Here is a 14,236-nt window from a genome sequence, read left to right as displayed (position 1 = left end):
GTTTGGATAAAATAAGGATTCAAACTTTAGTTCTTTTGATTCTACATATTGTGGTCTCTAATTGAACACAAACTTTTCCCCGCAGTTAGTTTAAAGCTCTGTAAAATGAAAATGCAGGTACTGTATTTATTGAAAAAAAAAAAACCACGTATAAATGGACCTGCACAGTTCAAACCCATGTTATTCAAGGGTTAATTGTAATTATTTATCTTGTATAAAGAGTTAACCCTTTCAGTTATCTAGCTTCATATTAAGTAGCCAGTTGACCATGTTGAGTTCTACAGGAAGTTACATAAATCAAATTAAAATGATGTTTTGATTCTTTACTGAAAGCTTTTTTGTTTTTGTTTTTTGCCTGTTTTTAATGGTGAAATGGGTCTTGTCTTGAATTATGTGGCCATTTCCTATGGCTGTTTTTCACAGTGTGTTCCCCTGGATTTCAATACATGTTACTAAAGGGAAAAAAAAAGCCCTGTGTGTTCAAGTAAGTTTAGGATTTGCTGAGATAAATAAGTTTATACATTATATATTTTGTACCTTTAATATGGTAATAGTGTTGTTTCAAGAGAAAGGCATGGTTTATAGTATTTTGCAAACTTACTTGACCAAATAATTTTTTTTTCTTTTTTTAACCCTCTTTTTCTTATTTTTCTGGAATTTCTCTTTGTATTCTGTCAAACATATTTTGGGAGAATACACCGAGATTCTAATATTCCTTTTGACTCTGTACAGTAGCAGACCTGAATGATTTTGAGGACAGTCTTGCTCCAGCCTGTAGTTGCTGCCCTCAGTCCCATGGCACATGAGTTGGGTGGTCTTCTATTCAGCCATATAAACTTTGTCAGTCTTTTCTTAAGAGAATGGTAGTCTTAGTTCCTGACTGCTAAATGATTAGGCTCTGTACTTAATTTGCATTGGAAAAAGAACTGTAATTCATTTCAGTACTGGCTAGGAAGTCTAACCTTGAACTTATTCCTATGCACTATTTATTAAAGCCATATTTGAGAAAATAGTATAGTTATATAGTCCATACATCCATTTTTCTGGTTATCTAAAATTTATGCCTGGGTTCCTGTGTCACGTTTTTTGGTCCCTTTCTGTGGAAATGCTTTAATTCAATTTTATCTTGGCACTTTCCTTTTTAGCTTGAGAGGGACAATAAGAAATAGCCAGTAAAGCTCATTGCTGTATATATGTGAGGATATTTTTGAGGACTTTTGTTTAGTACACTACAAGGTATCTTATGAAGACCTATGGGTTAAATTTCAGATTTTTGTCCTAGAACGAATTGTTTCCTTGTGAACAACTTCTTTTTTTCTTTTTAAAAATATTTATGGATACTGTAAATATTGAAACTGATTGTATTTCCTTATTTGTATTGCTTCCTGAAAGCTTCAAGTTAAATTTGTGATCCATCTTTCACAAATATGTAGATTTTTACTCTGGCTTCTTTTTATCATAAGTCAATAAGAATGCAGGCTCTGGAATCAGGTAGATTGGGTTCAGATCTTGGTGCCATCATTCATTAGCTGTGTTGAAATCATGCAAGCCACTTAATCTCTGAGCCTCAGTTTTTCCATCTATGAAATGGAGTTAATTGTATAATAGATGTAAGCACCTGTAATAGTTCTTGACGTGTCCTGAATACTCCATACTTTTTCCCACTTTCATATTCCCTTTGTTTTGCTCCATCTACTTTAAAAAATAATTGATTTTATATGATTTATAATATTTTATTTATTGTAATCTACCTAAAATATTTATTGGAACAGGCAGAGTAAGCATAGATAAACGTAGGTTACTTAGCACATTGTTTTTTACATAAAATCCAGCAATTAAAAACATTCACAATTGCTTTGCCATACTATTTCTAAATTTACTGAGATTTTGAAACTAGACATACATGAAGATTTACTTTTAGTCCACCTCACTTTTGTTCTCTTCCCTTTTCACCTCAAACACACATTACCAAGGAAATTTTCTGTATTATTTGGGTAGGTGTGACAGTGGTTTTCTTAAGAAATTTTTTTGTTGCAACCTCGTAGGTTAAAAGTTTCACTGTCCTTTGAAGTTCTGTCACAAGACCAGGGAAGTGCATTCATTATAAAACTACTTAATAAATAAGTTCCCCAGTTTGAAGAGCTAGACTTTTATGTGAGGTCAGGCCAGTTGAAGACATTTACAAAGAATTAGTTGTTTGTTATTGCTGTGTGAGTTGCAAGAATGGAAAAAAAAGAAATTCTTTCTTCAATACTTCCTTCCAGGCTGAGTCATCACTAGAGAGTGGGAAGGGCAGCAGCAGCAGAGAATCCAAACCCCAAAGCTGGTATCACAAAGTACCTTTTCTCCAAGTTGGGGGCTCAGAGGGGCGCCATCATGAGCGATGTTACCATTGTGAAAGAAGGTTGGGTTCAGAAGAGGGGTAAGTGTTCAACAAAACTGAAAATAATATGGTTGGTAAGTGTGCTAACACTAAGTGGTGTCCTGGAAGTTGATATTTTTTTCTGATGCTGTTAACAAAGTAAACTGTGACATACTATGTCCACTAAGATAGAAACGATATTTAACATATGTGTTAGGAATTTTCTTGTTATTTAGGAATTCTTTGTAATTCTTGATTTTGATCATTTCTAATCAAGAAGGTTTGGCTTTCTGGTATGTTGTGTGCATGGATGTTACAGAAAGTTCATGTTGTATTTTTCTGTATTGTCCACAGATTCTACAATCCAGAGAGATGTCTTTAGAACGATTTAATATCTAGAAAAGTATTTAACTTGTATGCATTTAAAGACATGTAAATATATAAATAAAAGTATTCAATTATATTAAGCCAGTTTGGGCGGTGGCAGGGAAGGGGCTTAAAGTAATAAAGAGGAAGGATTCCTCACAAACTCATGGATTCAGTAATCCCATAGTTAGATAAGTAAAGTCCTAAGTTAAAGGACCGAATGAGGAAAGGGATTGTGTGCGTGTGTGTGTGTGTGTGTGTATGTATGTTTAATTTCATATTTTAATTTTTCATGATCTACTTTTATTATTCCTTGTTAATAATAAGAAATAATTATTACTTATTTCGTAAAGTTATTTAGATACTTTAGATAAATAATTCAAATGCATTATTATGTTTTAATACTAAAGGAACTCTTCAATGTAAAGCTTAGTTTATCCTCCATGAGATCACCTGCTAATGTAGTCAGTGTGTTTACTAGAAATCTAGACTAGAGTTTAGATTAGTTGCCAGGCAACTACTGTTTATCCACATGGCCAAATTCAGTAGGATGAAGATGGTTACATTCTCAGAGCTTTTAAGTTCTCATATATCTATTTTCTGGTTAAGAGTTACCTTTTAATAATTTAGTGATTTTTAATATTCTTTGAAGTTCTGTAGTTAATACTTAGGCTAAAAATTTGTTGTCAGTAGTTAATATGATTATGTGTTAATGAGTTTTTAAAAAGTCGGCCTTATTGGGCTTCCCTGGTGGTGCAGTGGTTGAGAGTCTGCCTGCCGATGCAGGGGACACGGGTTCGTGCCCCGGTCTGGGAAGATCCCACATGCCGCGGAGCAGCTGGGCCCGTGAGCCATGGCCACTGAGCCTGCGCGTCCAGAGCCTGTGCTCCGCAACGGGAGAGGCCACAGCAGTGAGAGGCCCGCGTACCGCAAAAAAAAAAAAAAAAAAAAAAAATCGGCCCTATTGAGTTGTAATTTACATACAATAAAATTCACCAATTTTAATCCACCAATTTTTACTTTGATGAATTTTGCTCAATTTATACACTAGTGTAACAAACCCTAAAATCATGATACAGAACATATCTATCATCCCAGCAAGTTCCCTCATTCCCCTACACAGTCCTCTTCCCTGAACTCTGGCAACCACTGATTTGCTGTTACTATAATTCTGCTTTTCTAGAATTTCATATAAGTAGGATCATACAATATGTAGTCCTTTGTGTCTGGTTACTTTCACATAGCATAATACTTTAAAGATCCATCTGTGTTGTTGTATATATCATTAGTTTGTTCCTTTTTCTTCTTGAGTGGTATTCCACTATCTGGACATACCACAATTTATCTGTTTACCAGTTGGTGGACACTTGGGTTGTTTCTAGTTTTTGGCTGTTATGAATAAAGCTGCTGTGATCATTTGAGTGCACGTCTTTGTGTGATGTGTTTTCATTTTTCTTGGGTATTAACCTAAGAATGAGATTACTGAGTCATTTGGTAAGTGTATGTTTAACTATATAAAAACTGCTAAACTGTTTTCCAAAGTGGCTATTCGTACCGTTAAGTTTAATTTTTCTCATGTTATTCTCATATTATAAATTTGGAAAGCATTTTCACATTTCAGTGCTGTATAAAAGTTATTTAAAAATTTTTTTAACTTGTCCATTACATTTATATTATTTTTCCTATTTTTTTGTGGGGGGCTGGCAAATAACTTAAACCTTTTGGAGTTTTACTCTATTTATTTATTTATTTATTTATTGCTGTACGTGGGCCTCTCACTGTTGTGGCCTCTCCCGTTGCGGAGCACAGGCTCCAGACGCGCAGGCTCAGCGGCCATGGCTCACGGGCCCAGCTGCTCCGCGGCATGTGGGATCTTCCCGGACCGGGGCACGAACCCGTGTCCCCTGCATCGGCAGGCGGACTCTCAACCACTGCTCCACCAGGGAAGCCCGAGTTTTACTTTATTAATCTCAAAAATTTGCTCTCACAAGACTGTTGTGAGGATTAAATGAGATAGTGGGTATGGATGTGATTTGGCAGTTCTAACACAAATGTAAGCTATTACTATCACCACATTTTATCAAGGGTTTAGGGTGGTTCTTGAGTCTTATTTAATTAATCGTGTCTTGTATGAAATACCAAAATAGAAGTTTGGTGTATAGTGCATGGAATATAGAAAAATGAAAAAGAATTTCTCAATGTTTTTCCTGAATTGTTTAGTGAATGGGGATTGTAATGAGTGTGTGTGTGTGTGTGTGTGTGTGTGTGTGTGTATTTTGGGAAGTAATAGTCATATAAGCATAAGAATTTGAATAGTACACAAGGTATAGAATGAAAAGTAACTCTACCTCTTCTAACTAGTTTCTTTCCTCAGAGAGACCTTTTCTATTTCTAATTCTTCTCCTGATTATTATCCCAGTTTTATATATAATATGCTAAACATTGTTTTTGATAAATCTTAAGTAATCTAGTATATCTTCATTGTGGAAAAATGAAGAATTTAAAGTTTTAATGCCTATTCTCTTTCTTTTATTGATATTTGTTTACTTTTTGGTGTTTGTAATTAAACTTCTAGCACTTGCACCATTAATTCTAGAAAGTATAAACTTGCCAACTTTATAAGTTGAGGAAGATTAGTACCCCTCACAATCCTTCCCTTGAATTCCACATTCCCTTCCCATTTTATGTCAACTGTAACATTGATTTTATATTTTTAAGGTTTATAATAGTTATATTTGCTGATTCTGATAAGCATTAATCCATATTATGATTATGTACATAATACTGCTAAACAGAGTAGTATGATGGGATCCATAGAGAATGGATGGATTTTTTTTTTTTTTTTTTTTTTTTTTTGCTGTACGCGGGCCTCTTACTGTTGTGGCCTCTCCTGTTGCGTAGCACAGGCTCCAGACGCGCAGGCTCAGTGGCCATGGCTCACGGGCCCAGCCGCTCCGCGGCATGTGGGATCCTCCCGGACCGGGGCAGTGTCCCCTGCATTGGCAGGCGGACTCTCAACCACTGCGCCACCAGGGAAGCCTGGACTTTTTTTTTTAAACATCTTTATTAGAGTATAATTGCTTTACAAAGGTGTGTCAGTTTCTGCTTTATAACAAAGTGAATCAGTTATACATTTATGTATGTCCCCATATCTCTTCCCTCTTGCATCTCCCTCCCTCCCACCCTGCCTGTCCCACCCCTCTAGATGGTCACAAAGCACCGAGCTGTTCTCCCTGTGCTATGCGGCTGCTTCCCACTAACTATCTGTTTTACGTTTGGTAATGTATATATGTCCATGCCACTCTCTCACTTTGTCCCAGCTTACCCTTCCCCCTCCCCGTATCCTCAAGTCCATTCTCTAGTAGGTCTGCATCTTTATTCCCTCTTGCCCATAGATTCTTCCGACCATTTTCTTTTTCTTTCTTTCTTTTTTTTTTTTTTTTGATTCCATATATATGTGTTAGCATACGGTATTTGTTTTTCTCTTTCTGACTTACTTCACTCTCTATGACAGTCTCTAGGTCCATCCACCTCACTACAAATAACTCAGTTTCATTCCTTTTTATGGCTGAGTAATATTCTATTGTATATATGTCCACATCTTCTTTATCCATTCATCTGTTGATGGACACTTACGTTGCTTCCATGTCCTGGCTATTGTAAATAGAGCTGCAGTGAACATTTTGGTACATGACTCTTTTTGAATTATGGTTTTCTCAGGGTATATGCCCAATAGTGGGATTGCTGGGTCGTATGGTAGTTCTATTTGTAGTTTTTTAAGGAACCTCCATACTGTTCTCCATAGTGGCTGTATCAATTTACATTCCCACCAACAGTGCAAGAGGGTTCCCTTTTCTCCACACCCTCTCCAGCATGTATTGTTTGTAGATTTTTTTTTTTTTTTTGCGGGATGCGGGCCTCTCACTGTTGTGGCCTCTCCCGTTGCGGAGCACAGGCTCCGGACGTGGAGGCTCAGCGGCCATGGCTCACGGGCCCAGCCGCTCCGCGGCATGTGGGATCCTCCCGGACCGGGGCACGAACCTGTGTCCCCTGCATCGGCAGGCGGACTCTCAACCACTGCGCCACCAGGGAAGCCCTGTTTTGTAGATTTTTTGATGATTGCTCTTCTGACCGGTGTGAGATGATATCTCATTGTAGTTTTGATTTGCATTTCTCTAATGATTAATGATGTTGAGCATTCTTTCATGTGTTTGTTGGCAATCTTTATATCTTCTTTGGAGAAATGTCTGTTTAGGTCTTCTGCCCATTTTTAGATTGAATAGATGGATTTTTATACTCTCTTGGTACTCAAGATCATCCCATACTTTAGTTTGGCTTCTAGTTTGGCATATAACTTATTTCTGGATTTTCTAATTACTACATTTTCCCCCTGTTGGAAGAAGAGGGTGTCCCTTCTTCATCATATCACTTGGTTATCTAGCTTTTTAATCATACTGTTTGTTGAAGTTCTAATATGAACTGACTTTTTTCTGAGTATAATGCTTAGCTAATATCATTATTTAATTGCATTTTTGGAAAAGTGTTTTCTTAGCTCTCATGTCTGTCTTCTTTTTGTTTTGGATTTATTTTGTACTTTTCTGGAGTACTTCCTGAAGTACCGTTTTCAGAAAGAATGTGTTTGGGTGCTTGTCAACACCATTTTTGAAATGTCCTTTTCACTTTTGCACCTGATACATGCCCTTGGCTGGGTATAGAGTTCAAGTTTAAAATAATTTTCCTTCAGCATTCTGAAGGTTGTGTTTCATTACCTTTTAGTAACCAGTTTTACTGATAAGAGGTTTGATGCTAATATGAATAGTATTTTTGTAGGTAACCTGTTTTTGTTTTCTGGAATCTTTTTGTGTTGATGCCTCTTTATCCTTGGCGTTATGAAATTTAAGGAGGATGAGTTATAGTCCTTTTAAATTTATCCTATAAAGCATTTGGTGGATCCTTTGAAAATGTGGGCTGTTCTTCAGTTCTGGGAAATCTTCTGTATTTCTTTCATTATTTTTTCCCTTCTATGTTCTCTATAGTCTTTCACGTTTTTTTCCTAGAGCTTCTATACCAATACTCTGTTTTGAAGTTTTTCTTTTATGTCTTTGTTTTTTCTCTTTGTTCTGAGAGATTTCCTTGACTCTTCTTGCCCTTTATTGAATTACTTATCTCAGCTTTTACTTTATATTTCTGGGAATTCCGTCTAGTTGATAGTCACCTGCTCTTATTTTACATATATAATATAATCTGTAATCTTACGACACTAAAAACATTTTAAGTTTTTTCTCCTCATTGAATAACTCTTCCAGTTTGTTTATTTTGGTTCTTTTTTTTGTAGTGGTTGTTTTCTTCAGGTGTCTGGTGATCCCTTTTAGTCTGTGTATATTTCTGAATGAAAGACTGGGGTTACAGATAGTGTCCTCTATTTTTACAATTTATGTATTTTCCCTATACTTTGATAAGTTAGATTTCACTGAGTGAGGATTTGTGATGCTAGTGTTTAACTGTACTCTTGAAAGCATTAGTTGAAACAGTTGGACATTTTTTTTTCTTCTACTCTTAATTTATTCCTTTGGAGATTTTCAGTGTTATTTTAATAATAATTTTATGTTTTAGTCAAGCAAATTTCATTATGTAGCCTGTTGTTGTTTGGCTGTATTTTGGTTCAAAGAATTTCTTCTGAAAGATTATTAATTATTATTTGCTCCTTGCTTATTACCCTGGGTAGATTATTATCACCTGAACTTTGGTATACTCATTTGAAAATAAATATATCTGCCTCCTTTACATCACAGTGTGATTGTAAGCATTGTGAGATAATGTATGTAGAGGAGTGGTTTTAAACTATTAAACTATAAATAAGTGAATATAGAAAAATTTATAGTTCTTACTTTGACTATCAGTCCTTTTTCTCAAACCTGTATTTATGAATCAGTTCTTAGCTCCTATCCAGGTATAATCTCATTTTATTTGTACTTATAGTATTAATAAGTTGCTCTTCAGTAAATATCTTCCTAGAAAAGGAAGAAAAGACTTAAAGATAATTACTGATATTATGTAGGATAAATGCTTTCCTAACTTCGGTTATTAGTGATATATCAGTAGTGAAACCTTTTTTCCTGTACTTAGCTGGAGCAATTGCAAAATGGTGAGTATTAATTGAGATAACACATTAACATAGTATTGTTGGTGTTAGAAATGACAATAAAAGAAACGTCAGTTGCAAACTGGAGTATTATCTGCGTTTTCCTTCTTACTGGTCCTAGGAGAGCACCTCACAGTTTGACTGCACATCAGGATAAGAGGCATCTGCATATGTATTAGACACTTCTTAATTTACCTTCTTCAAAGACCAGCCTGTAGGCATACTCTAGGTAACTCAATCTTTAAACTAGATGTCAAAAGTTTTGCTTTCTTAGTTTCCAATGCAGCTTAGTAGTAATATTTGCTCTTAAGAAAGTTATTGTATTAATAAAGTGGGAAATTTAACCTGCTTAAAGGGTTTAAATTATAGAAATAAGTATATTGTAATAATATTACATAAGGGTTTATTGTCATTCATAAAATTTTGTTTGGTTAATAGTACTGTTTCTTAAAAACCTAAGTAGTCTCTTATTAATGTGGAGAGCCAGTTCCTTTGATAACAAATTAAAATTTGTAATGTATTTCTAGTCAACTCATCATCTTGATGTTTTGAAATTGGTACAAATCTAAGAGGTAGTTTTATCATTAAAACATTTTGATTGATGAAAATGCTGCATGATGTATTAATTACTTACACTTTTTGTTGTATTTAACAAATCTAACTTTCATGTTGTGTTTTGTGTGTGTAACCAGCTTGTGCTTTTAAAGAACTTTTTCCCTAGTTTGCCTTGTACTTATAGTTTCCAATTCAGGGATATCTATAAACTGTGTCCATTGAATGACATTTGTCTTATATTCTGTGAAATGGTTTGATTAGATGAACTAGAATGTTAGTATTTGGTTATTCTAAACTAAAACTTTATATGTTTATGAGTTTTCTCACAAAACAGCTTAATCCCCACTGTGCAAAATATACCTCAGTAACGAAGAATGTAAACTTGGTTATGTTTTTAACGCGTGTTGTGATCTAGTCAATTGTAAGTTGTTACAGAAAACAAAGTGTGCATTTTTGGGGATGCTTATCTAAGTCCAAGGGTCTTTCCTTCTCCTTTAATTTGTATGTACTTGTGTACATTTTGTTCATGTTTTATTCACAAAGTGACCTTTGAAATATGAAGTGATAAAGGAGAGAGAAAATGACAGTATGATTTCCTGTTTACTACTCAGCAGCAAGCATTTTCCATAGAGAATAAAAAGTGGTGGTAGTGGTGGTAGTGACTATATAAACCACATGGTAGATTAGAGAAGCTCACTTTGACTATTGATGTTATAAATGGAGAAGAACCATGGAAAAATTAAATTTATTTTCTAATAGCATTGAAACTTGGAGATTTAATGTATTTGCTATAATGTGAAATTTGTTTTTCCTATTGTTTCAATATATTTGTTTTGAAAATTTTAATCAAGTAAACCAAATGGAGAGAACCATCAAATAGCTTTCATATGCATTCTAGGGTTATATAATTATAAAATTGCCATTACACACCTTACCAATCAACAGTTGAGTTTGTGTATTGATTTTATATCCTACAGTCTCATTAAATTTACTTATTAATGTTAGTTACTCTAAATATTTTGTGATGATTGTCATCTGCAAAGAGCCACAGTTCTGTTTCTTCCTTTCCAGTCTTTATGCCTTTAATTAATTTTTCTGGTCTTACTTCACTGGTTAGGACCTCTAATATAATGTTGAGTATAATTGGTGAGAGTGGACATTTTTGCCTTAATTCTCATCTTATTGGGAAAGCATTTATTTTACCACTAAGTATCATGTAGGATTTCATTGCTGCCCTTTATTGGGTTGAGAAAGTTCCCTTCTATTCCCTAGTTTGCTGAGAGTTTTTATCATGAGGGGGTATTCAAATTTTTCAGGAGATTTTCTGGCATCTATTGAAATTACTGTTTAATTTTTCCCATTATTCTTTTAATATGTTAATATAGTATACTACTTTCATTGCTGGAATAAATCCCATTTAGTTATGATGATCTTTAATATATTGCCAGTTTTTTTTTAAATTTAATTTATTTATTTTTGGCTGCATTGGGTCTTTGTTGCTGCGTGCGGGCTTTCTCTAGTTTTGGTGAGCGGGCGCTACTCTTTGTTGCGGTGCTAGGGCTTCTCATTGTGATGGCTTCTCTTGGTGCAGAGCATGGGCTCTAGGCACCCAGGCGTCAATAGTTGTGGCACATGGGCTCAGTAGTTGTGGGACATGGGCTTAGTTGCTCTGCGGCATGTGGGATCTTCCTGGACCAGGGATTGAACCCATGTCGCCTGCATTGGCAGGTGGATTTCTAACCACTGCGCCACCAGGGAAGTCCCATGTTGCCGGTTTCGATTCACTAATACTTTGTTAAGGATCCTTTTTTACATTTATCAGAATATTGATTGATAATTTTCATTTCAGGTTTTGCATAAGTTATGGTAGACTCATAAAATAGGTTGAAAATTCCCTCCTCAAATTTTGAAGGAATTTGCAGAAGATGGGTTTTATTTCTTCCTTACATGTTTGATAAAATGCAATCAGTGAAGCCATCTGGGTTGGAGCATTTTTGTGAGTTTTTTTTATAATACATTCAATTTATTTAATAGATATAGGACTATTCAGATTTTGTTTCATCTTGTGTCAGTTTGAGTAAATTGTGTATTGTAAGGAATTTGTCCATTTCATCTATTGTTGTTGTTCTTTTGTCTGCTAATTCTGACGTTAGGATTTTCTTGGAGTTGGTTTCTGTTGATTGTTTTTTTTTCTTTGCCTATGATTACATTTTCTTGTTACTTCACATCTGGTAATTTTCAGCTGTATACAGTTCATTGTGGTGATCTCTTATTTCCTACTGAACACCACTGCTTTATGTTCTAGTTGGTACTTAACTTGATTCTATTCAGTCTCTATAGTTCATTTCTCCTGTTGTGAAAAGCAGTTGAAATCTCTTTTTTCCTCCACTTTTTGCTTTATGCTTTCAGGCTTATTGGAGTTTTTCCTATGCATTGGAGTTTTTCCTATACATGCAGTATTTATCTAGAATTTGGGCAGAGTTTACGTGCAGGTCTGGGGGCTCCTCTGTGTCTCCCTCTCTCGTGGGATATCCTTCTTACTTTCTAGCCATGAAAAGTTTTTGGCAGTTCTGAACTCCATCATCTGACTCCTTAAGCCAGCAAGACTATGATTTTTTGTCTAAGTTTTTATCCACACTAATCTCAAGGAATGGAGGAGCCCCTCAAGCAAAAAGCCATATAAAAATACAAATCTCATCCAGTGCAGTTCCCTTCTTCCAGGGGCCAACTTCCCCCCAGTTTCTGCTTGCTTTTGGTGCTTTCCACTGCCTTCAGATAGTTTTTTTTTAGTATTTTGTACAGAATTATAATTTTATATATGGGAAAGTTAGCCTAATACAAGTCACCCTGCAATCACTGGCAGTGGAACTCTGCTAGGCATATGTTTTAATGTATAGATCTAAAATTGTTCAAGCTTTATAAGTCACTTAGTTTTGTTATTTGTTAATTTAATTACTCATACCAGATTAAGAGGAGTAGAAGTTTCGTCTGCCTCTGTGGTTGAGGAAACAATGGTTTAAACCAGCTGAGCTCCAGTCACCTGTAAACATAGCTAAACCTTTTTTCCAAGTAAATTTATAGAATTTTAAGCTAGAGGAGACTTTGGAAGTTGTCTAGTATTATACCCATTTATCTTACAGATTAGAAAACAGGTCATTTTTTGAGTCAGGGGCAGAGCCAGAGCCAGGACCAGTAGCGGAATTTCTTTATTGCCAGTTTTATGATACTTCATGTTTTGTTTCTTTCTTGTCACTCAGGAATGTACTGGAGTTCTTTTTAAAAATCTATTATTAGTACCTGGTGAGGGGGTAAGAACTGTTGGACAGGAGGGTTTAAAACTGTCTAAGAACGGAAAAGGGGAGTATCTTCCATCTGGTGGAAACTTCATGTGCCATTGGGGAGTGCAGGGAAGCTATACCTCTTGAACTTGTTGTGTTAACTCCCTTGGAGAAGCTACCTCCATAGCTTCTGTATCCTTTGACATGGAGAAACTTTCTTTAATTATTGGCATTCTGTTCAGTCACATTGTCTTACTGATGTTATAACCATGCACCTACCACTGTATTTTCTTATAGGTATGTTTTTGCTTATGCCAGTTTTTCTGCTTGGCATTTTTTTTTTTCCTTCTGTCTTTGTTGGTGAAAATCTTTCATGACCCTCAAAGCCAAGTTTTAGTATCACCTCCTTGGTATTTTCCCACATCACAGTCTTACAAAGTTAGAATGAATTCTCTTGTCTCTAATATTACATCCCTTTCATGCCTTTGCTTCCTTGAGGCTTTATATTAACTAGTTATTACATAGACCCATAATTTTACTTTCTCCATTATAAACTCCCTGAGGGCAGGAAACTTGTCCAGTATGACTGTATTTCTTTCCCATATAGGGTCCACCAGTACCTTGAACATAGTGGGCTCTTAATCTATTTTTGACGAATGAATAAGGAAGAGGAAGAAGACAATTCTAGAGGTTCAAATAGCAGTATGTCACAGATTTCAGGGCAAGGAACTCAATTTGGGACAGCTGAAGCAAGGCAGGGAATATAGAATAGATCATCACAGTTGTGAAAGCAGCCTGTACCTAGGATAGAGTTTTGGGATTCCAGATCAGGTCATATATCTGGTGTGTTTTTGTGTGTAGGAACTAATGGGGTAGGAATTAGTAGAACTGACTAAATGGTTATTCCTGGCAGAGGTGGCTGGGCAGAACCCTCTTAGTCCCAGAATAGGTGAGTATATAAGTTATCTAAACCAGGTAAGTGGGACACTGTAGTGAAAATACAGTAGTGGTCATAGTTCTGGAAGGTTTATCCATATTTTAAGGGTAATTTTTGCTTTACTCTTAGAACTGAGAAGTGCTTCTGAGTTCATGAAACTTAACTTTTCAAGCTTATAAGAAGAATCTTTTCTGATGTATTTCTGATGGATTATTTATTGTAGCTAAAATCTAACTGTATAAGGCATGACTGTTTCATTTTTTAACAGCTCTGAGCACTAGTGGTCTTTGTTTTGCCTTCCTGAGCAGTATAAAACAAGTTCTGTTTTCCATGTGATAGGCCTTCAGATATTTCAAGGTCACTATGATGTCTTCTCTAAAATCTTCTTTTTAAGCAAAGTGTTCTCTTTTATTTAATTCATTTATTGTATGACATGATTTCTAGCTCTCATATGTAATCTTGTCCTACTATGGAAATATCTCAGTTTGTCTTAGAATGTGGTGCCCAGAAGTGAACGTAACAATGTATTTATTATACTTTCCCATCACTAGTTGTAAAAGTTTGTGCTTTCTCATACCATAGCCATCACTGGGTGT

General features: G+C 35.4%; 1 protein-coding gene across 3 annotated transcripts in view; it reads left to right on the top strand.

Moving 5' to 3' along the window:
• The first annotated feature begins 2,287 nt into the window (after positions 1-2,287).
• AKT3 (AKT serine/threonine kinase 3) overlaps positions 2,288-14,236 on the top strand; it is a 379,096-nt gene continuing 367,147 nt past the window's right edge. For all 3 annotated transcript variants that reach the window (XM_081216479.1, XM_081216480.1, XM_081216482.1), the window contains exon 1: positions 2,288-2,422. In XM_081216479.1, coding sequence (XP_081072605.1) covers positions 2,377-2,422 — 46 coding nt within the window. In that variant the 5' untranslated portion in view covers positions 2,288-2,376. The remainder of the gene's footprint in view (positions 2,423-14,236) is intronic.

This window comes from Mesoplodon bidens (assembly GCF_964165515.1).
Source record: "Mesoplodon bidens genome assembly, chromosome: 2".
Taxonomy (NCBI): Eukaryota; Metazoa; Chordata; class Mammalia; order Artiodactyla; family Ziphiidae; genus Mesoplodon; species Mesoplodon bidens.
The sequence above is the reverse complement of the archived record's forward strand: the minus strand, read 5'-3'. Positions and strand labels throughout refer to the sequence as shown.